Source organism: Bombus fervidus, chromosome 4 (genome assembly GCF_041682495.2).
Source record: "Bombus fervidus isolate BK054 chromosome 4, iyBomFerv1, whole genome shotgun sequence".
Taxonomy (NCBI): Eukaryota; Metazoa; Arthropoda; class Insecta; order Hymenoptera; family Apidae; genus Bombus; species Bombus fervidus.
Window position 1 is genome coordinate 16293085 of NC_091520.1, and position 22261 is coordinate 16315345.

Here is a 22261-nt window from a genome sequence, read left to right on the forward strand (position 1 = left end):
GGCATCTCTGAACAACTTTTCCAACTTTCCACCAACGACATCGTAAATAAATCATTACGATAAATTGGGTGTGAAACGAGGTTTCCTTTACAATCGAATTCCCGCGATTTTTCGCTACGCAATTTTTGCCCTTTAGTCTTGTGACATGCAGAGTGCGCTGCATGCGGTGATTGCGAACGTACGCGATTCGAGTGCGCGGGTATTAAATGATCTTTTCGCATTTCGCCGTGTCGTACAAAGTGATTTTGCTTTCGAAAATGTCTTACCACGAAACAATAACGTTAAATAAACTAAATACTTTAAATTTCTCCGCTTAAAAATGATGTGCGCGTAATGTGTATACCGCGATTCGAGTGTAAACACACAATGGGTGCCATATTGAAGAATTTCGCGCGTTTTGCTGTGTCAGAATACTATTTATTAATTTAAATATTCGATATACACAAACGTATTACGATGAATCTTTGATTATTCGAATTAATGTTGTTTCAGAATGATCAGATAATCACTGTGTGACGATCAGGCTGGAAAAATCGTACGATTCGTGTCATTTACTACGTATCGATGTGTAATTTATTACGTATTGTTATGTTTGTGTGTTTTTATCTTCTTCTCGTCTCGCAGCGTATTTTCTCAATGTTTTTGAGTTGCTAACATGCATCGCGCTTCCTTTAAAGTTCTTTAAAGTAAGGTTAACCTGGTCTTGTGTTTCGTTCATATCATCGTTAAAATTTTCATTTCGAAACGTGTCGTTAACATAGTGTTTGTGCACAACGCTACAGTGATCTGAATTTCCATTATCGTGTGACAGGATTAACGTAATCGAATGTTCCAGCAACGGGTGTTTGGATAATCGAGGATCCGCTTCACTAATATTTGGTAAGTTTGTAATTGTTTGGTTATGTGTTATATATGACATAAGTACAACTTACTTTGTAGTTTCAAGAATTAATTTCTACCGAATGAATCGTTATATTATACAATATTACTCTCTGATTTCTTCGGTTTCTACAAAAATGAAATATATTATGTATGCTTACGAAATATACTATATATTGTATCGATCTAGTATGGAATGTCGACTATTCGAGATAATGAAAGGATAATATATTTCTGGTATTCGATAAAGCAGTTAGGCGGGTTGTAATATGAAATTAATATTGTTAGTCTCATACTTACTATAAATAAGTGTTTAAATAGCTCGTTCAAGGAAATAGAAAGAAATATATGATAATACAATGCAATTGCGAAAGTATCTGTACCTCAACGAGCAAAAGATTATATAAATAGTTTTCTTCGCTTTGATAGATTCTTCGCTAAAAAGTTTTCCGAAAAAAAGTAGAATTCTGAGTTAATTGAAATTGTTGACTTTGATGAAACAGATAGCGGCAAAGAAATTAGAGTTTAATATTATGCGCGTATAGAATAAAAATATAATTTATTAATAGAGTCGATCTAAATGTTGCACACTTAACATTTAGAGAAGCCTACATACATTATCGATGAAAATCGACGTGATAATTCACGCGATATAAATATTAATACACATAAAACGAATTTGAATTTTATAAAGTTTTTTCCCGCGATACTCGATGCATTCTAAATACCTGCATTTGCATTATAATACAAAATTCTTTCCTCCTAATTTTCTTCCCCGAGGCAAAACTTTCAAGGAAACAGATACTACGGGCAAAATTTCGAATACAATTTTTCCCAATAAAATTCATCGCGCCTGGAAACATTCCGCCGCTTAAAACAACGCCTTGAAATACAAACCATCGATTATTAATTTTACGCGCGGCGTGTTGGCGCCAATTTCGTGCATGCTACGCGTGTCGAGGGAAACGCGCGAATTACCATTCGGAATTCGAATTTCCATAGACGAAACACGGACCGAAATTCATCGTTTCTGCAGCCAGAGTCTTGTATTTGACTATGAAATGGTTCACGATATTAACGTTCGAGGATGCAACGGCGCAAATTAGATATGTTAGACCCGCCTGTGAACGTTTTTTCGTACGTTGTCCGCGTGTATCGAATTTCTTCGGTTCGCGTGAGAATATCCCACGTGTTCAACAAAAAACACTCGCCTTCTTTAGTCGCGTGCATCGCAAAAATACTATTTCTCTCGCTGCCGAACAGACTTTTATCGTTTTCGATGTTTTCTCCTTGCGGGAATTACAAAGCCGCGAAGATTGATGACCGTTGGAACGATCGAAATGAAATTATCGAGGATTGGAGATTTAATTGCGTGAAAATTGTTTCTTTTTTTTTTTTTTTTTTTTACAAGTTGCGATCTTTTTTTCTGATTTAGAAGAAATATTCGGAACACGTTGTAGTCCATTTGCGTAAAATTCAGTATCAACTTTTACGTAAATTCTTCTTGAAACGTTAGTGGGAAAATATTTTTGTTCGAAACGTGAAATGGAAACGCAACGAGGTGGAAATGTAAGCCACTGGAAAGATAATAAGTTTATTAGTTAAATATCTCGATTATAGTTAATAAAACGTTCGTACATCGCAATAGAAGAAGAACATTTTTTAGAAATTTCATTTGTTATGATTTTCATATCTGGTTAAGTTAAAATGCTACATCGTTCTCATTCCTTTTTCCTGCGAGCATTTTCCACGTATTCTGCATCTTGAACGACCTATTCGAAATAGTCATAGAATAAAATCACATACAGACTTTAGAAATATCAAGTTCGTAAGGTATTTCCAATTTTGCTTAAAATTGCACGTACAATAAACTAAAATAAAATAAACTGAAATATAATCTATTGGAACGAAAAGTTAGTTTTTAATAATTTATTAAAGTAATAGAGATCAGAGTAATTAGGGAAACGATATTTTATATTTCACATCTGTTTACTTGAATTTCAAATATTACGAAAGATATAGAAGTTTCCAACCAAGTTTCATCAGTTATATCGTAAACGTGGATTTCGAAAGTTTTTCCCAGTTTGCAGAAATACGAATGCTCAACGCTGCATACATAAGTATGTACGTCGATTCTGAATCCAATTTACACTTCTGCCTTTCTTGCTGCTCTCTCAACAACATTTCTTATTAAAAGACGTTTGTGCATTCATGGCATAGAATTTTTATTCCTACCGAGAGATACCGATAAGAAATGGCGAAAACAATCCTGTGAAGTAGCAGATGCTCTCGCAAATTGTTTGCAGTTTCGAATTAAGTGGAAGGAACTGTTGGAACAGTAAACGCGAGTAGCGTTTACTTAAGACGAACGAGAAACTTTGCCGAAATCAATGAATTTAAGAATAAATCGATGAAAGTTTTTCCAACAATTTCCTAGATGAACCTCGGAATAACTTACGAATGTTCTTGAATATTCGACTGATAATAAACAGAAGTATAGCAATCACCTATGATCCATCGCCGGTATCGGTCGAATGTTAAAATAAAAAAAAAAATCAATACAAATTTTTATTAGTAAAAAATGTTTATCAAATGTTGTGTGATTGTAAATTTCAAAAAAAAAAAAAAAAAATCGCGTTTTGCTTCTGCGGTTTTCGTTCGCATAAATACCTGCACCACACGCGAAAGAGTTGCGTGAAACGTGTCGACGCTTCGTTAAAACAAACGACATCCAACCGTAAACGATGAGCATCGGGTGTCCATGGTGCGTTTGGGAATTAATATTGTTCGAATCGCGTTTTAATCCCAGTCGGGTTAATTGGAAGCGCGTTGGTGTGTTCGGTTGTTAGGCCAGTGTGCCACGTTCCCGCACAGAAACCGTGTTACATATTTTAGCGAGTTTAATGAGTACACGAGGAGAATAGGAATTAATAGGGCGGAACGGGATAACTTTTCTTGCTGTTGAAAATTACAGGTGTTTGCGAGACTCTCCGTGAGCCGCCAGCCGAGTGCTTTTTGACAGACAAACCCGTAAGCTCGACGAATATATCGCTTCGCTTGTCGTCGATTCGTGCGTTCCTTTTTTTAGCGAATAAAAAACATACCTTGCGATGATGTTTGAAAAAATAAAAATTTTTATTCGAAAATTGTACAGGTTTGTTGGGTCGTGTATATATATGTATACACGTGGCGGATAAAAGAAAATATAAAATCGAATAATCAAATAAGAACGATCTATTGGGTTGACAACTAAGTGATTGCTGATTTTGTCATTAGGTGGTATTGACAAAATCAGCAATCACTTAGTTGCCAACCCAATATTAACAGATTCAGCAACAGTGTCAGATCTTAGCCGCAGAATTGAATTGTGCGATGCTTTGTTAATGCTATAAACAGCAGCTCGATCGAAATGACTTACTAATAGAGTGGCGACAATTAGAAATTTAAGACATGGGTGAATCTAGGTCAGAATTATAACGAAGAGTTAGATCAAAACGAACTACTAATAAATTCATGGCAATTAGCCCGTTTTGATTCCAGTTAGCGATTCTGAATTTCTGATGAGTCTTTGCGCGGTACATAGCAGAGTTTTACATATTAAAGCTAATGGTACGCGATTTTCGCATAGATGAGTTGTACAATAAAATACCATTGGATATCGCTTTAAAACACCAAAATTATTTAATAGCTTGAGAAGAGAAAAATTGGATTCGAAAGAATTAGAGATTTGCGGCTCTCACAGACCAGAAAAATATGATTTCAGAAATATAACGCCCAAATAAATTGCATTTGCCAATTTTCAAATATATATACCGCCGCTGGAATATTATTAATTTACAGCTAAAATTAACAAGAAAGATAATTCGTTCATTTAGTTATGAAGTGTTTTCTATCAGATTCTATATACGTTTTATTTCCATAATATCGGATTTTTGTAATCGCATGAAAGTACCAGCAAATGATACGAAATTCAATACAATTCGATCAAATTAATAAATGCAACAAGAAACGCGGTGTTGTACAAATGCATTTTGTAGCCACTGTACGTTCACAATTCCGTGATATCAACCTCGAATACTTGAACTCTCGTTCATTAAGACTCGATGAAATTATTGTTGCCACCCGGTTAAACCGTCTTTAGGACGAAGACTTTCCGAAGAAGACACTGGCGATCTCATAAAAGATTTCAAGTTCGCCGAACTGGAAAATTAAATCGCAGATAAGACATTTTATGACGAAGGTTGTCGCATTTAAGACTGTGGTGTTTCCGCGAGTATTTCAGTCGATCGAGTTTCTCATTGGATCGAGAATAGAACGATTCGATCATCCGGAATGTTTCTCACAGTCTCGTTACAATTATCCAGTTTCATTTGACATTTATCATATTTTGTATTTTTGCAGGCGATAAAAATAGAAAGAAAGAAAGAAAAAAAAATGAAAATGTAACGCGAAATGTCGCAAATACGTTGAACCAACCCACGCGAATTATATTTTATTAAAAAGCTGCACGTTTATCGTTCTACTGGCGAGGCACGAAATTTGCAGAACGAGATTTCGTAACTAGGTGAATTGGAACTACACCGATGACAGTGGCTTGGATTCCGTAAAAATGCAAATATGAAATTCCGTGAAACATTGGCAGGGAGTTTTGACCTGGAAAATTCAACGACCCAATTTATCATTTGAATTTTCCCACGGAAGGCGTCAGGATTTGGATGTGGAAAATTATCCGCATTTCATTGTCTGCTTCCTTGTTTGTCTACCGTTTTCGTGTTATTTCGTTGTTTGCTTGAAATTTTCAAGAATTTATTGCAGTAGCTATTTTTAACTGACTGTTAAACGTTTGAAACTGCGCGATGTAATTTATTGTACGTGTGGAATATTTATTACCATCCTCGTACCAACTATTACATATTTATTTCTATCATCGTGTTTAACAGCTATATTAAAAATTAGAAATAAAGCATAGTTTAATCGATTATAAATATATAAAATTATAAATAAATAAATTTTTTTTAATGTTCATATTAATCAATACAGATCTTCTAATGGTTAATATTTATTTCTGTCGTTGGGTATCATAGAAATTTCTTTAAGTTAAGTTAAGTTAGACATTTTGTAATATTCAATTAGACACCTGTATTTTACAAGCTTACTCGACCACGCTTGATTCGGTAAAAAATAATTTCCTTTAGAATATCAACTCTACAGAATTCTTAGTAATTCAATTTCAAGTTGCCACAATTTAATTTGAAATTTGTTTCAAACTTGCGTAAAGGAAGGAAACGTCGTATAATATTTTCCCATTTCTTACGAGAATCTATTTTAAAGTATCCCTTTGTTCAAAATGCAATTGTGATACAAAAGAAACGATCCTATTCAGAATGAGATTTCCAGTAAAAATTAAACAAACTTAGGAAAGAAACGACCAGCGAAACACATCATCCTACGATATTTTGTATGCTTTTATTCTTGTCTTTTTTTTTTTCTTTTTTTAATTTCGTCTTAATGCTGGCTTGATCGTAATTAATACTTAGCGGCCGACACTGTCCCGATAAAATTTGTAATAAAAGTTTGCCATGAGATACATGCAGATAAAATATTTAACATTGGATAGCAACGATATCCTTGAACTCCTTTTCTGCAAAACTTTTCAGAATAATGTTCTTGAAGTGGCTGCCGGTTCTTTGTATTTCATAGATTTTAAAAGCACTTTTAAGAGGTAGCCTTCTACACGCATTCAGTTTCTACGATCCTTGTCGGAAATACACGAGCGAAGAAAGAGCTTTATGTTTCGTGTAGCACGAAAAGCCCGTGAAATTCCTGTCAATGGTTTCATAAACGAGTTATTGGAAAACAAAAGCTGTTTAATGCATTTTTTCTTTCCCATCTTTTTATACGCTCGCTCTGATCTAAATTTTCTAATTGATCCCTCATACACTATAAATTACACACTAATTCGAAAGATTACTTTTCTACTTCCCCTTTTGAGACCAAATTATTCCTTTTATTTTCATTTACCACGTGCGTACATCGAGATATCTTCTATCCTATATATAGTATCGTGGACAAATGGCTTAAGAAATATCGAGTGAACCACAAACAATGTTGCGGCAAAGCCTAAGTGCCAACAGGCCTATCAATGTGTCGTCGGTCCTTCGGTCGAATAATTACGCGGAAAAAAGTCTACATGACCATGACCTCGGACGATTACGGAACGCGTACGTGGTGAGGCTATGAGAAAAGACAAAGGGATGCTTAACACTGTGACGCCACGGTGGTCATTGGTGACCGGAGCTCTTTAACTTCTTACAGTTGTAAACATTGAATGAAAATTGACAGTTGGGGCATTTTGAATATAACCGAAAAATAGAAGATACTTTGAAGTAAAAAGTTCCCCATTGAACGATTAAACATTTTTATTAGAACACCGATGAAAAAAAATGAGAAGAAATCTTGCATCTAACGGTGCACTGTGTTTGCGTTCACATCTTTGAGGGGTAATCTACGAATATTATTATAAACACAGCTTAGAAAATAATCGTAAACGCTGCTTTGCAATCGTATAATTGAAGTTACGAGTGCGAACATACCTTACTATTATATATAGAATGAGCAAATACCGTTTACTAACATCTTCTACACGTTTCAACGATATATTCTGCACGTTTTGCTTACAAAGAAACAACGAACGCGAATGGTTTGTTGAAATAAACCGAGTCTTGTTACAATATGTCGCTATCAACTGTTATCAAGGTGCCACGGTGGTCACCCGTGACCGCCAATGAGATAAACGATGCATCGGGGAAGAATGTTGTCCTACATCGTCAATTTATTATTATTTTGCCATTACATGCTTTGAATAATAAAAATATTCCCGTGGGGTCCTCAGCAAAACGTGTGATTTCGGCGTGGCAGTCAAAGTGTTAAGGGAGAAAGACGAATTAACAGTCAGTAGTTACTTGAGAATTCAGCGCATTGTCAGCGTTCTCGTGGAGGATGGTCCGCGCGAAAGATAGCGTTGGAACCGTGGTGACAAGAATTGTAAATTAACTATTTAGTTGTCTTAGTTATATCACATTATTCTAATTAGTTCACGTTAAATAACCATCGTTTCCTGTTTAATATTTCCAAATAAATAAAAAAATTTTACATATGTAAACACCATTTCGCGGAGAAAAAAAATCCTAAAACATTCTATATAAGGCGTATAAAATGGAATGCCTGGATATCGCGTGCCGCTTAGTTTCACATGAATCGTAACCCGGCATCGATTGTTTCGTCTTAAGTGTCTCACCTTCGAGTACATGAGACTGAGAGGCAGGCTCATGGCGATGCTCAGTACCCAGACGAAGCTGATTTTCAGCATGACCCGCCGCCTGGTTTTATTCCGGCCGAATTTCATCGGGTACCGTAGACTCAGGTACCGGTCCACGCTTATGGTGCACAAGTGCATGATGCTCGCCGTACATAATAATACGTCCAGGCAGATCCACGCGAGGCAGTAAACTGACGGCAGAGGGAAGTATCCTGTAATAAAAATGAACGTTGCTCTATTAGACGCGTTGATTATGCAACTCTATTAAATTCAAGCGTCAGATCATTTGCACTTTGCAATATTTTCCTTCGCTACTTGCACCCGCGCAAATCTACCACGCGAACGTTCTTGTCTTTCAATTAGATTGTTTACCAGTAGTTGTATACGATTGATTAGTATTATCGTAACCTACACACCGCGATTAAATTATCTCTCGTCAGGCATTAGAATTTCATTGTAAAATCCGGTATACGATTCTATGTCGCTTCAAGGAGGAGGGATTTTCGTGCGAAGACGATAAAAGCAACCGAGTTTTCGAAATTTTTGTTAGATCGATTACTGGTTATATGGAACTAGACTTTTTTGAGATGTAAGTAGCGTAGATATAGTCGTGGAGTAGAAATGTAATGTTTTTATTTTAGTTTTTTTTTTTATTGTGTACCGTATAGCGTTTGTCACGGACACCTGAATGCAAAGGTTAAGAAATTTTGCTAAAGTCAGATAGTTTACGTTGAGACGAAACTAATTTTTTGGGGAGAGAAACATGAAATATTGGAAAGTCGCAGCGTTTAGAGGAGAAACGTACTTCTTTGCCAGCAGATGAATAGAGTTGACGTTGTTTAGAAAAGTATTATGAATAAATAATCGAATAAAAATTGCTCCAATCCCCGGAGAAATTTGCAACAAGGTGGATCAGCTTCGTTCGAAATTGATTGATCAATTAGTTTTCCAGTTATCGTGCGCGCCAGTTTGAAAAGTTATTAAACGTGGCGGTATTCAAAAGTTAATAAACCGCAACAAGTATAAATAAATAATCGAATAAAAATTTTGTTCAATCCCTGGCGAAATTTGCAACAAGGTGAACGAGCTTCGTTCCAAATTGATCGAACGATTAGCTTTTTTTAGTTATCGTGTACACCGCAGTTTGAAAAGTTATTACACGTGGCGATGGTATTAAAAAGTTAATAAACCGCAAGGAGAATCGAAAAAAAATTACATCCGTCCTTGAGGACCATATTTGCAGCCGAAAATGACTATGTAGTGGTCGGTCCAAAAAAAGAAGTTCATAAGGTCACTTTGTCACTCTGCTGAAATTCTCAACACGAATTCGCAAGCGTTCAAACTTTCTCGCTGTTTTGCCGCTAAAATCACGTTTTTTCTGAAAGCTTCGCGAGCCAAGCGTTGTCGACGCTGTACGTTCCAGCGAAACCAATCTTCCGTAGATCTCAACGAGGATTTTCCTCGCCGGGAGGAACGGCGCAGCCACTCGGAGAACTCGGCAAAATATTTGACGAGCAATTAGGAAGTTCGAATCCGGCGGCTGTGGGTTTCGGCGCCCGCTGTCCGCAAAAAGCGCAAGCTACGCGCCAGGATTGATCGGAATCTCAGTGCGACGGTGGCACGTGTGATTTCTCGTTCCGTGTTCGCGAGAGTTTCCGGCGGATCGGATTTCCGGGATCGCTCGGCGCGCGAGCGTCGCTTCGCCCACTCTCGCTTAGCTTTCCACCCTCGCGTTTCTCCCCGCCCGCGTTTACTCGCTCAACTTCACCCTGATACTCGCCGTTTTTCGCCACGTTTTACCTCCACGCGGCACGCGAACCGTAAAATAATTTACTGTTAGCGAAATAGTTGGCGGTTTGCTACAACGAACCTCGACTGTCAACGTATCTCGTGACGTAGATCGATTTTCTTCGAAATTTCCGCGATATTTCCAGTATATTATCTGTTGAAGTAATTACTTTAAGAAAAACTCTACATCTTTATTTATGTATATCAGTGACCTGAAGACTGCTATTACGTAGAAATATTCTAAATAACCCATTTGCATCCAAGCGCGGATTAATCCACGCGCTGCGACTGCTTTTTATTTCAGTCGCTAAGTATTCTTCAGATGTGAGACCCTTTAGATCGAAGCATTAGATTCAACTAGAATCAAGCATACCATAAACTCTTATAATCCAAGTTACAGTATCACCCCAAAATAATTTACTTAAAATTCTGTATGAGAATTGATTGTAAATAGTCTACCAAATAAAAAAAAAAAAAAAAGATGTGAGAGATCACGTTTAACCCGTTTGTCAGCATCTCGCCTATATCAGTTTATTATTTTCTAAACAAGTCTTACTTTTGTTGTGAAAATCTTTTTAACTGCCACTATGAGTAAATACTGTCAATCTTAATTAAATTTAACAAATTAAATTTGAAAAATATTCTAATTTTATAATGTAATTTACATGTAATAACATTATGTATTCACCATTTTAAAGAATCCCATGAGAAATGATATGATTTAATTTCCATTTTAATCTAAATAATTTTTTTTTTTAATAAATAATTTGTACGATGTTTGCGATTTTTACGAAGTAACATAGTTTTAACCAATCGTTTTGAACAGTAAATTTTCGATAAACTCCATGAAGAATTCCGATGTCATTTACTGCACCTACGATCGACCTCGCGTGGTCATAGGGATCAGTCGTCAGTTGAACGTCGCTGATGCCTTCAACTGTCCTCTTAAGTAGGGTCATGATGCAAATGGGATAAGGAGCGGTGCATATTATTGTACCCTTGAATATACATTGTGTTTTGGGTTGCAAGGTCTAGGAACAAAGGAACTAATAAACAGATGTCTATTTATGTTCCCTGTAGCCTCTAGCCAAAGCTATAAGCTTAACTTTTTTGGTAATGTCCTTTTGCTATAAATATATGAACGTGCTCCCTATCATTCCATTGTCTAGTAACACTAAGAGAGTAAGGATCCGAATCAGCATAAACTTATACGTTATACTTATACGTTTAATTATTTCAATATACTTTTCTATTACAAATTCATCCACTCGTTTTTCGATCAATCAACCTCAACCTCAATATTACCTATACGCGGGTCGAGTTTTGAACAAAAAGTTCAAGCCTTACCAAGATAGAGATCTTCATTCTTAAAGTAGAAACTTTAACGCGTAGTGGCTACAGCGAGCCGCTGTAGAAATGATTTGTCGTTTAATTACTGTTAGAGAAACTGTTCTTACAAAGTTGGTAGAATGCTTTCTTGAAAAAAAATTATATTAATGCTTCAGGACCGTATTTAATTGCAAAAGGATCTTGTATAATAACTGGCAGCAGTTAGTTTAGAAGAATTTCATAGAAATCACTTGCTTCTATCGTCGTTGCGCGACAGTTGCTTCTTAATTTCTCAACACGAATTCGTAAGCGTTTAAACTTTCTCGCTATCTTACGGCTAAAATGATTTTTCTTCTGAAACCTTCGCTAGCCAAGCATTCTCCACGATTTTTTCTTCTTTCTTTCCTCGTTTTTCCAACAAATTCAGCTCCGACCTCGTCGTTTTCGAACGAAAGTAACGCTAAACGCGTAATATCGGTAATTTCAACGTCTAAGACGTATCGCGATGTGAAGTTCCCTCGATTTCTCAATTGTTTGTTAGTGCGCGCGTGTATCGAGTACAGACAGCCAAGAAATTTCTTCCTACGAGAGGAATGTCAGCCATGCGCGAAGAATATGGCTTTCGAGTCTCGGCGTATTTTACTTTTGAGAGACGTTGTCGCGCTACGAATACCTTAAATGGTATTCTTAAGGTATTTCTCCTCGTACAGTCGCTGGCGAAATTATAGCGCGCGGAAGCGCGACAGACTGCGTGTCAGTACACGCGGCAGAGAAAGAAGCTTTTTGGAAAAACTGAATGCAGTAGCTCGCCCTTCGCGTAAGCTCGCATGGCTTGTGTTATATCTGTGCACAGCGCACACTCGCACACGCGTGCTTTACATTCGTCCAGAACATTATGCAATTGCATATTTTGTATTTCTCTGTCTCAAAAATCATACCGGTCAGATCTGCCCCTTTTTTAATACAAAATTTCCAACACAGATTTTTTACATCGTTAAAAATCTCGTAAGAAAATTTTCGCTGTAATAAACGAAAATGTTATCTTGTTGTCAAACTCGATTTTTTCATTGTGTTAAATATGAAAACGTTGAATCCTTGAATCATTTCCTAACACGTAGCAAAAAATTTGAAGAAATTAATTTGGTTGTCCGAAATAAGTTGGAGGTATGATAATTGGATTCGAGTTGTTTCTTAATTAAAAAGAAGAAAAAAAGTCTACGTACACGGTAAATATTTTTCAAATTCATTTCAGTGAGAGGAACCAGTTTGCAGTGAAAGCAGTTTCCTTTAATTACATTTTTAGTTGTTTTTCACGTACTTACGGTATAGGTATAGCTACTTGTTAAAAGCTTGTAATTTTTACACATTTCGAAATGTTCATGAAATTCTGCACTCATTAAGCAGAGAATATTAGTATTTTAATAAATGCTATATTCGTTAACAAAGTATCATATGAAGTTTATTAAAAGCTTTCCATAGCGTACGAACAATTTCATCAAACGCATGTCAACGCCAATAACACCGGCAGAGACAACAATTTTAGAGAAAATAAATTATATCACTTCATATAGAACTCTCCATAACATTCAAAATTCCCGTGAAGGATTATTATTATGGAACAATCGAATCTCTCCCTGATCGAACGTTTCAAATTGTCCTTATCGATCGACGCAACCCATAATTGCCTCTAGTGTTTATTTATTAACCAACAATTATCTCTAGTGTTTATTTGTTCAAACGTAGAGGAATACAGTGGCTTACGAAAGAGTTGGAACATTTACAGAAACCCTCTATGAATAATTGTGCGTGTCATACGGAATTTTTCGATTTTCACTTTGACTCTTTTAATTTCATTGACAGCGCGATAACAGTTAAATTCTTGTTTTAACGATTGAAATTTAAAGAGAAACACCAGAGGAGATTCATTGGCATTGTAACGGGTAGATAGCAAATTTTTCTGCGTCTGTAGGAAATTTGAGAACGCAAAATTGCATAGAAGTTTGTTAGTATTTTCTATAGAAATTTCTACAGCTTCGGATTGACACGCTCCAAATCTCATCTAATCTAATGTACATTTTGAACATTAAGCGGATTAAATTGAAAGATAACACGTTCTTATTTACTTTCACGAAACTTGGTTTTCTAGGAAAGATTTAGAAATCTCAGATCTTCTTAATAAAATACTCTGTATCAATTTCTCGAAACTCAGCGATTGATTTTTTGTTTGGACTTGAACTAAGCTTGCAAAAGCAAGACCGAAGAAGTTGAACAGCAGTAATTAAGAAAGTCGGCAAACTTCGTAATTACCGTAAATATATCTACAAGTAGAATGTAGAAATTTCATGGAAATTCACCGAGGACACCTCGGTAAATGGCGTTCCGTTTTGTTCAGAGGGTTTCATATTCGCGTCGGCGGTCGTTAAAATTAAACGTGGCGATCTTCTCGAGCGAAGACGGCCACCCGCTTAATGACATCGCGCATAAAAGGAAAACTGTGCGTCGAATTTATCGTTAGCCAGCAATTACAAGCCGAGTTGACAAAGTAAGCTGCGATAATAAAAATAAACGAGCGAACCGCGAATCTAAATAAACGTCGTCGTCCATGGATTTCGCGAACCCGAGATGCAACGCTGTTCTACGAGATGTTTTTTCGTGGATTTCAAAGGTACTTTCCGCAAGTACACGCAACGTTGACTAGGATCGCAGAAACGACGAAGCAGTTGACTGAAAGCTGTAAATTTTAATACGGCGGTTCGGGCTTTTTGATGTTAACTAAACGTGTTATAAAAACAACAGATCTCGCAGTGGAATTTTTTAACATTTTCCAGTGGTGTGAAAATGACGAGAGAAATTGTTTATATACGCGCAGAATTTTATTGGATGATAAAACGTAATTACAGAAAAATGTGGAAGTTAATATGAATAATAATTGAAGCCGATGGATATGAAATCGATTTCAGTTTTCATTGTATGATGCGCTTTCTTCAAAGAGAATAAAACGTTCAAATAATTCCTGTAGAATATTTTGTTCTCTATTGTTTGCATTAACGTTAACGACTAGCGACTATTATTTGCAAATTGTATAATACAAAACCCTTTGTAATATAAAAGACGTTACGAAGCATCGAATAAGGCACTCTTTAATTAATTTCATTATGTCTTTCTATCAGGACGAGGTTGTGCTTTTTTCCATATTATCGCTTAACCTCGTCGATTACACAAAAATACATTCCTTTCACATAAAATTAGTTGTTCTTTATGAAAATTGATATGATTAAAAAAAGGGACTCGTTACCAATAAAAAAGAAGACGTATTTTTACGTAATCGGCGTGAAATATTAAAAAATACGTATATACATTTATACATATTTAGCATTTAATATTTTTCACAAGATGCTTTACAAGATTTCTTCTCAGTCGCCATTTATTTGCAAAAATTGTATTAACACAGACAATGTATCTCGTAACACAGGAAGAATATTTTTCCTGCAATGAACACGTGTTAAGAATCGATGACTATAAAACATCAAGCAACGATCCACTAATTTAGAGATGTGTACATTAGACACTTCCTTAAGCGAAGTAATATAAGTCGGTTGTTCCATCCTCCACGCTAACATAATATACTTGAGTATACAGCGACACAGGTATGATCATAAATCAGCTTTCAAAGCGCGTCGAGTCTACCCTCTTCGCGAATATATCCACGTTCAGCAACGATAAAGCTCGCACGATGTCACGAACAATCACAGAAACATATCCTATCGTTGCTCCCGAAACTAGCAATAACGTCAAACACACTTCTCCGAAAATTGATATAAAACTCAAAGAACTTGTATACCGAAACAGAGTTTAAACTCAACGAGAGTGTAAAACGAAGCTAGGGCGAGTAAATGGAGAATATAAAATCATCTAAATGTACAACCGTCCACGAAAGTGTTTTTACACGCTGTAAAAAAAAAAAAACCATGTTTATTTACCGTGCTCAGAGAAAATCGCGAGATTAAGTTAAAAATTCGCGTGGATTTTGAACGAAATTTTTATGAATTGATTTTCCTGTAACAACTTTGAACTTCGTAACGCTTTGTCAATAACATTACAGATATTTTTCATACATTGGACAAGTACAAGACGATGTAGCTTGAAATTGGAGTATACGTGTTTCTCTTTCATCGGTACAATTATAGCTATTTTTTCTTTAGCTATGTTTTTCTTTTTTTTTTTTTTTGTTGTTGTTTTTCTTGTTTGATTTTAAAGAAACGTTACCTGGCATATAGCACGTGATAGAGACTTTTCAACGTTTCTAGAGAAGTAGCGCAGGAACATCGTGATAAGTTTGCGTTACTCGAGTCTATAATTTCCGAGAGCAATCGCCTTGAAAGACGTAATACCTTCACTCACGCTATTACGGTGACGTATAACGTGCCAATTTTATGTTCATAGGCGTTTTCATGTCATGATAAAACAAATATAAAGAAAGTAGATTAAACTCGCGGCCAGATGTACTTTTATACATTTTTATCGGATCCCGGGGTTAATTTCAAAGATATTCTTGACTGGTTGTCGATAATGCAACGTAGCACGGTTTATAGTAGTCAATACGCAATAAATTATATGGAAATATTAGGAAGTGTTATTAACTTTAGAATATAAGGCAGAATAATTGTTGGAAAATAATTTATCGCGCGAAAGTTTGCTATTCCGTGCAAATAACGTCGATAAAACTTTTTATATAAATAAATATTATTTAGCTGTGACTATGGAAATACCGTTATACCGTGACAAATATGTTTTCAAACTGTATCATGCATTTTTATGGGTAGTTATCGTTCTTTGTCTCTGACCGTTTTACCGCGCTATAGTCTCCATACGTTCGAACTTTTCATACGAGTAGCTATCAAAGTGAAAAAAATTATAACTATGTTTAATCGTTAAATAAAAATTGGCTGATATCATAAAGGATTAACCTATCGACATAGACAAAGAAACCGAAACATTAAAGATTTCCACAGAATTTTAACGACACGACAAAAAGAGAAAACAGCGGTTCGAATGGAATAACGCGAGATCCACGAAGCTGCGTTAAAAACACAGAAATCGAATGTATTATTTCAGGCGAAGAATTTTAATATCGCATTCGCGCCTCGAATCTGCCGCGCGTCTGAACCCAAGCGAAATTTAATTTCTCGTTTCCGCGCATCTGCTTCGGCGGAATCGTTTAAATTCGTTTAATGCGCCGCAAGGAGTTTCATTTTACTTGTCACGTCTATCTTTTCGCGGCATCGCGAATCGAAGGAAAGAGGCATCGGCGAAATTTAAATCGAAAAAGAACCCTCGCCGCTAACTCGGGTCAGTTATTCGTCGCGATTTTCCGATCGTGGAAAAACTTTTCCAGAACCGAATTCGACCAGTTTCTTGGCCAACTTCCGCCTGCAATCGAACGATTCCTGATTCCGTAGCGTCTACCCATCCTACGTCGCTTCTCCTTCAGTTTATTCGAGTTTCGTTTGAACTTTTTTAGTTACCAGTTACCAGTTCTTTTGCCGTTTTAAGAAACGCGTTCTTCGTCGACACGGCACCTACCTTTCAATGTATATGTATGTAAATTCTATAGAATTCAAACTACCCGCCAATCGACATATTTACTTTTGCTTTATTTTACTGGCAGCTATTTTACTGAATAGATTAGATCACGGGAAAAGGACGGTATTTTAGGACTTAGAAAATCGAGTATCGATTTTCCAACTAAAATTCTTAGTAGATTCGTTATTAATTGTTATTGTATATAATTTAAGATATACCCAAAATAAAGTCGATTTTCCAGAATCGATCGTCTCATTTACCCCAAGGATTAACGTTATTACATGTGTATCGGCGAATCGGTATGAAAAGGAACTTGTGTGCCGGAATCAGGATAGCGAGTATAATTTTGTAGGCGATAAATTTCCTTCCGAAATGAATCCTCGAGAAGGCTGCTAATTTATTAGGAGCGAAACCTTCGAGAAGGTTCGAGCAAAGCTCTTTTTTTTTTTTTCTTTCTATGTCGCATCAACTACAAGATTTATAGCGACAGCTTAAGATTAACTATGTCGGTGTTACATTAATCCGTCGATTAATTTGGACTCTTTCACGAAGTCAAGTAAGTCGTGACTCTTCTCATTTTCCAAATTGTCTTTAAGCGAAGGTTTCGATCTAAATTTATCACGAAGACGTTGTACTTGGAGCAGCGTAAGAGCAGACGCTTCCGCTGCAGTTGCGAAAGAGTTCTCGTAGTATCGAGCAACTGGGTCCTTTGACAGAATATGGGAACACGAAATTTTTGCAATGTCAACTTCTAATCTAAAATTAGCCACTTTGTCTCTTCTGGAAAGTGTAATACTCGTTCTACACTTTTTGAAAAAAGTAATATTTTTACCGTGAGAAGAGACTGTTCGATTCCATTCGGATTCCCATTGCAATATTAATCTGTGTTTAGCTTCTTTTAGCAAGTCGTTCGTACGTAAATCATCGTAAATCATCGCGTTTAGAGAGTCGATCAGCTTTTTCGTTGCCAGAGATTCCAACATCAACGGCAATTCGTATACGTTTGATTTCATTTCCTCCTATGATGATGTTTCGGTGGATTTGAAGAATTTGTAGCATGCATTACTCGATTATGTATTAATAATGGAAGTTACTGCGTTTTTAGAATCGGCAAATACTACAGTTCTTTGCTATGATTTATCCTAAGAAGCTCCGAACTCCTGCTACTTGGTTGGCAATTAAGTAATTGAGGATTTTGTCATTACATGGCATTTCACTGCTCGATTTTGCATACTTGTCTGATCGGATTTTGTCCTGATCACGTTATTTTACCTTAGTTCGTATCTACGTGTATATGAAGATTTAATTTATATATTGTTAATATTGTTGTAATAATATAATATATACAAACAACCCAATATAATTCTACTGGCGAGAATGTTGAAGTAACTACTTGAAGAAAAGCTCTACATCTTTATTTATGTATATCTGTGACCTGAAGATTGCTATTACTCAGAAATATTCTAAATAAGAAGCGGCGCATATTATTGTATCGAGTATACATTATGTTTTGGGTTGCAAGGTCTAAGAACGAAGGAACTAATAAACAGATTTCTATTTATGTTCCCTGTAGCCTCTAGCCCAAGCTACAAGGTTAACTTTTTTGGTAATGTCCTTTTGCTATAAATACATGAACGTGCTCCCTATCATTCCATTGTGTAGTAACACTAAGAGAGTAAGGATCTGAATCAGCATAAATTTGTACATTATACTTATACTTATACCTCTAATTATTTCAATATATCTTTCTATTACAAATTCATCCACTCGTTCTTCGATCAGTCAACCTCAACCTCAACAGAGAATAATAATCACGACGAATTTGATTTGTCTTATCTTCATTGACTTTCGTCTTAAATCTCTGCCTCGCGGAACGTCGATCAATGAAACTATGAAATTGCTATCACGTCGTAAGACCGGCTGAATTCGTACGTTACCAGCTATCGTCGGATTCGTTTGAAAAACGTAGCCTCTTTGCAATTTCAACGGCCATTTATTCCGTAATTCGCGGATCCGACTATTCCAAAATCCCGAAGTGTCCCTGTCCGAGCTTCAGAGTGCGCATTTAACCAGCAATTTTAGAATCTAGTTACCCCAAAGCTCTCGAGCACGAAATTATTCAGCAATTTAAGAAGCTGGTTACGCGGACGTTTCCAGGTCGCGGTTATCGCGGCGACCGTGGCAAAATTGTTAAAAAAAAAAAAAAAAAAGGAAGAACGAAGAAAATAATCACGTTCCTCCTCGTTTTCTCTCTTCGTCCGCGGATAAGGAGAGAGTTATGAGGTCCTCATGCGTGGTTGAACGATAATGTGGTCGGCCTTGCTGGAGTTATTAAACATTTTTTCCATTAGGAATTTTTGTAATAATATTTCAGGAGGAGAGGAGCATACACGTAGCCAGTACAAAATGAAAGTATTAACGAGTGAACTATTTCGAACTGTTCTTGTTATACTACTGGGACTCGTTAAAATCACCATCAGTAGGGAATCAGTAAATTACGAATACATACAAATTATGTACTACTAATGTAATGTAATACAAATAATTGTATAATTAGTAGTACTACAAGTTACGGTAGAAAGATAGTTGATAAATTACTACGTCAGAGAGCGATAAATTACGAAAAGAAAGATGGAAAGCAAAGGATGGTTATTTTAACGAGTTTAGTATAGTTCAAATGTTGCCTAAAATATCGTTCGACAGATGGGTATATTTATGTTGCAACCAAAACAGGTAAACATTTGGATTGCTCATGTGTGATAATTTCTCGTCATGTTTCAATTTTCCGAATAGAGTTATGCGGGTTTCGCGGTTTCGTGTTTCAGTGGATAATTAGCGAAGCAAATTGAAACGTGTACGTTGATTGAAAAACACGGGAATTTTGTGAAACTTTCGTACGCGTTGTACATCCATGTAAATCTATTAAAACTGTAACTCTAAACGGAAGCTTACCGCATCAAATTGATCCCAGCGCAAGGTTTATACGGTTACAGTTTCGCATCTAAACTTAAGTTATTCGATAATATTTTCATACAACAAACACTCGCTAGAATATCGCGTAAACTTACAAACAAGCTTCACATTTAAGTAACATTCTTCGGAGGAGAAAGCGTCACTTTTAGGTGACTTTTAAGGTAAAAAGTTACCCGTCAGATATAATTATAGGTATAAGATTATAAAATTAATAGGAGAATTAAAATGTTTCGTCATATTTCTTGAAGAAAACCCAGCATATTCTAGTTATATTATTTATCAGTCTATCTCTTAAAATAATTCGCCAGAGACGATAACGTCTGAAATAATAAGTAGCCAGAAAATATTAAAAAGCAACTTAAAACAACGACTCAAAGAAGAACATTCAACCATTAAAGATACATGTATATATAAGAATAACCCATCGTTACGTACACTGTATAATTATTCTTGACGATGCAATCCACATTTTCATCAAACGGACCGCGGTTCCACGTGATTTAAAGTCGACGCACACGAGCGACAGGTGTCAGTTTTGTAACCGCGTTTTAGCAATATATAAATTTATACGAACACAGGTTCACACGTGACGCAATTTCTGATGGCAATTTGTCTTGTTTGTGCCTAAAAAAAAAAAAAAAAAAAAAAAAATGTGATCGTAGCTACGATGGACACATGCAACTGGTGCCTACACGGTTGAAAGAATCTCGGCTATAAATTATGGCATCGTGGCAATTTACTCTTTTTCTATAAGTGTCTTAATATACACAGAGGTGTATTTAAAATTCGCTGTCCACGATCGAATCGATATTTATGAAAGTCCGTCAATCTGCGCCACCGTTTGCAACAATAAATCCCGAATATGTACCATCTGAAACTGCAGGATCGACCTTTCCGGCCCATTGTGTCCCCTATGATCGATCGGACGTGCATTCGTTTTCGTCGTAACTCGTTTCATAATAAAAGCCAAAAAGAAAGAAAGAAAGATACGAAAGAAACAAAAATGGGGAACAGAAAAATGAAAAATATCGAGAAAAACGAGAAACGGAAACAGAAAGACAGGAGCAGCATCATTTCCGACCGGGACGATAAATTATGCTTCGGCGTATCCTTCCGGCCGTGGAAAATTTATATCCGTGGCTTGTAGAGGATTTCGTATGGCGAACGAGGAGCACGAAAATAGTACGCCAATGAAAGATATCGATTACGTCTGTGCAATTAAAAGCAGGTTCAACGATCTGCCCGTGTGACACAAACGCCTCCCTCTTTCGATCCTCGCGTTCTCTGGTTTTTACGCAAACAATAGGATATTGTTAGGAATCCCGTTTTGCTTCCTTGCCAACCCCTTCCGCAGCACAATGCCACGACCTCGACGTGGCTATCAGACGAAAGTCCAGATATATCGTTTAGGATGGCTGACCATCCCAAGTTTACGATGCGGTCGAGAACGTTCGCTACTTTTCACAGTCCGAGTATTTCAATTTGTTTGGCCCCGTTGTTAACGCGTTAGCCGTAGAATTTCATACGTGAAATTCATGTAATGTCGTTTAACGTAGCGCGATGCATCGCTTTTCATACCGACATTGGCCGAACGTGACATGCCGATTTTCATAAAACTTTGTAAATTCACAATTCTTTTTGTTCATCTGCAAAATACAAGCTCTTCTTTGAATTTGCAACTGGTCCGATCGGCTCATTTAGCGAATGCGATCTTGGCGATAATTCGGCGTACGAGAAAGTGCCAGAGTTCAGTGAGAACTCTTATTAGATTTAGGTTTTACTCTGTGCAAAGTTCCGAAGGTTTACAAGCTTTTATCTTCAGCCGTCTTATCTCTGTTAGATCGTCGATGAGAGAGCTTGCCGGCTGATGTGGATGATTTTGTATTCTGTGTTTATGCGCTGTCGCGTGTTCTCTCGCATATTGGCGCATCCATACCATGTTAAGCTCTTCGTTCCTCGAATACCAAGAGGACTGCTATTATCTTCCTAAGAGTTTCGCCTTGCAGTCGTTGAATACATCAGTTTTTGATTTTTAGCGCAACTTGGTAATCGAATTTCACAGGTCCAGATCAGGATGAGCGCGTCTTTGTGCGTTCAGGAGTTCGTCGTCGTCTATCGAGAGCTGCCAGTTTTGTCCAAAGTTCCACCTCGTTTTATTTCATTTATTTTCCAGTCGTTGCCTCCTAGCCGCCTAGGTTCATAGCGTCTTAAAAATATTCAACGCGTCCTTTGTTTCGTACGTTAGAAAAAGAGAAGAATCCCTTCGTGGGAAACGTTCAAATTTCCGACAAATGCCGACCCAGCGTTCGTTACTGTCTGACTTGATAAGACGGTCCATCAAAGATAAAACGAATCTAGGGATTGCAGGATCGAAATCGGGCGAAGCTTTAA

The 22261-nt window shown here is 36.7% G+C and overlaps 1 protein-coding gene across 2 annotated transcripts in view; it reads right to left on the minus strand.

Annotated features, from left to right (window-relative positions):
- The window catches only part of 5-ht2b (5-hydroxytryptamine receptor 2B), a 123805-nt gene that overhangs the window by 27581 nt on the left and 73963 nt on the right, over positions 1-22261 (minus strand). For both annotated transcript variants that reach the window (XM_072001892.1, XM_072001891.1), the window contains exon 3: positions 8177-8409. In XM_072001892.1, coding sequence (XP_071857993.1) covers positions 8177-8409 — 233 coding nt within the window. The remainder of the gene's footprint in view (positions 1-8176; positions 8410-22261) is intronic.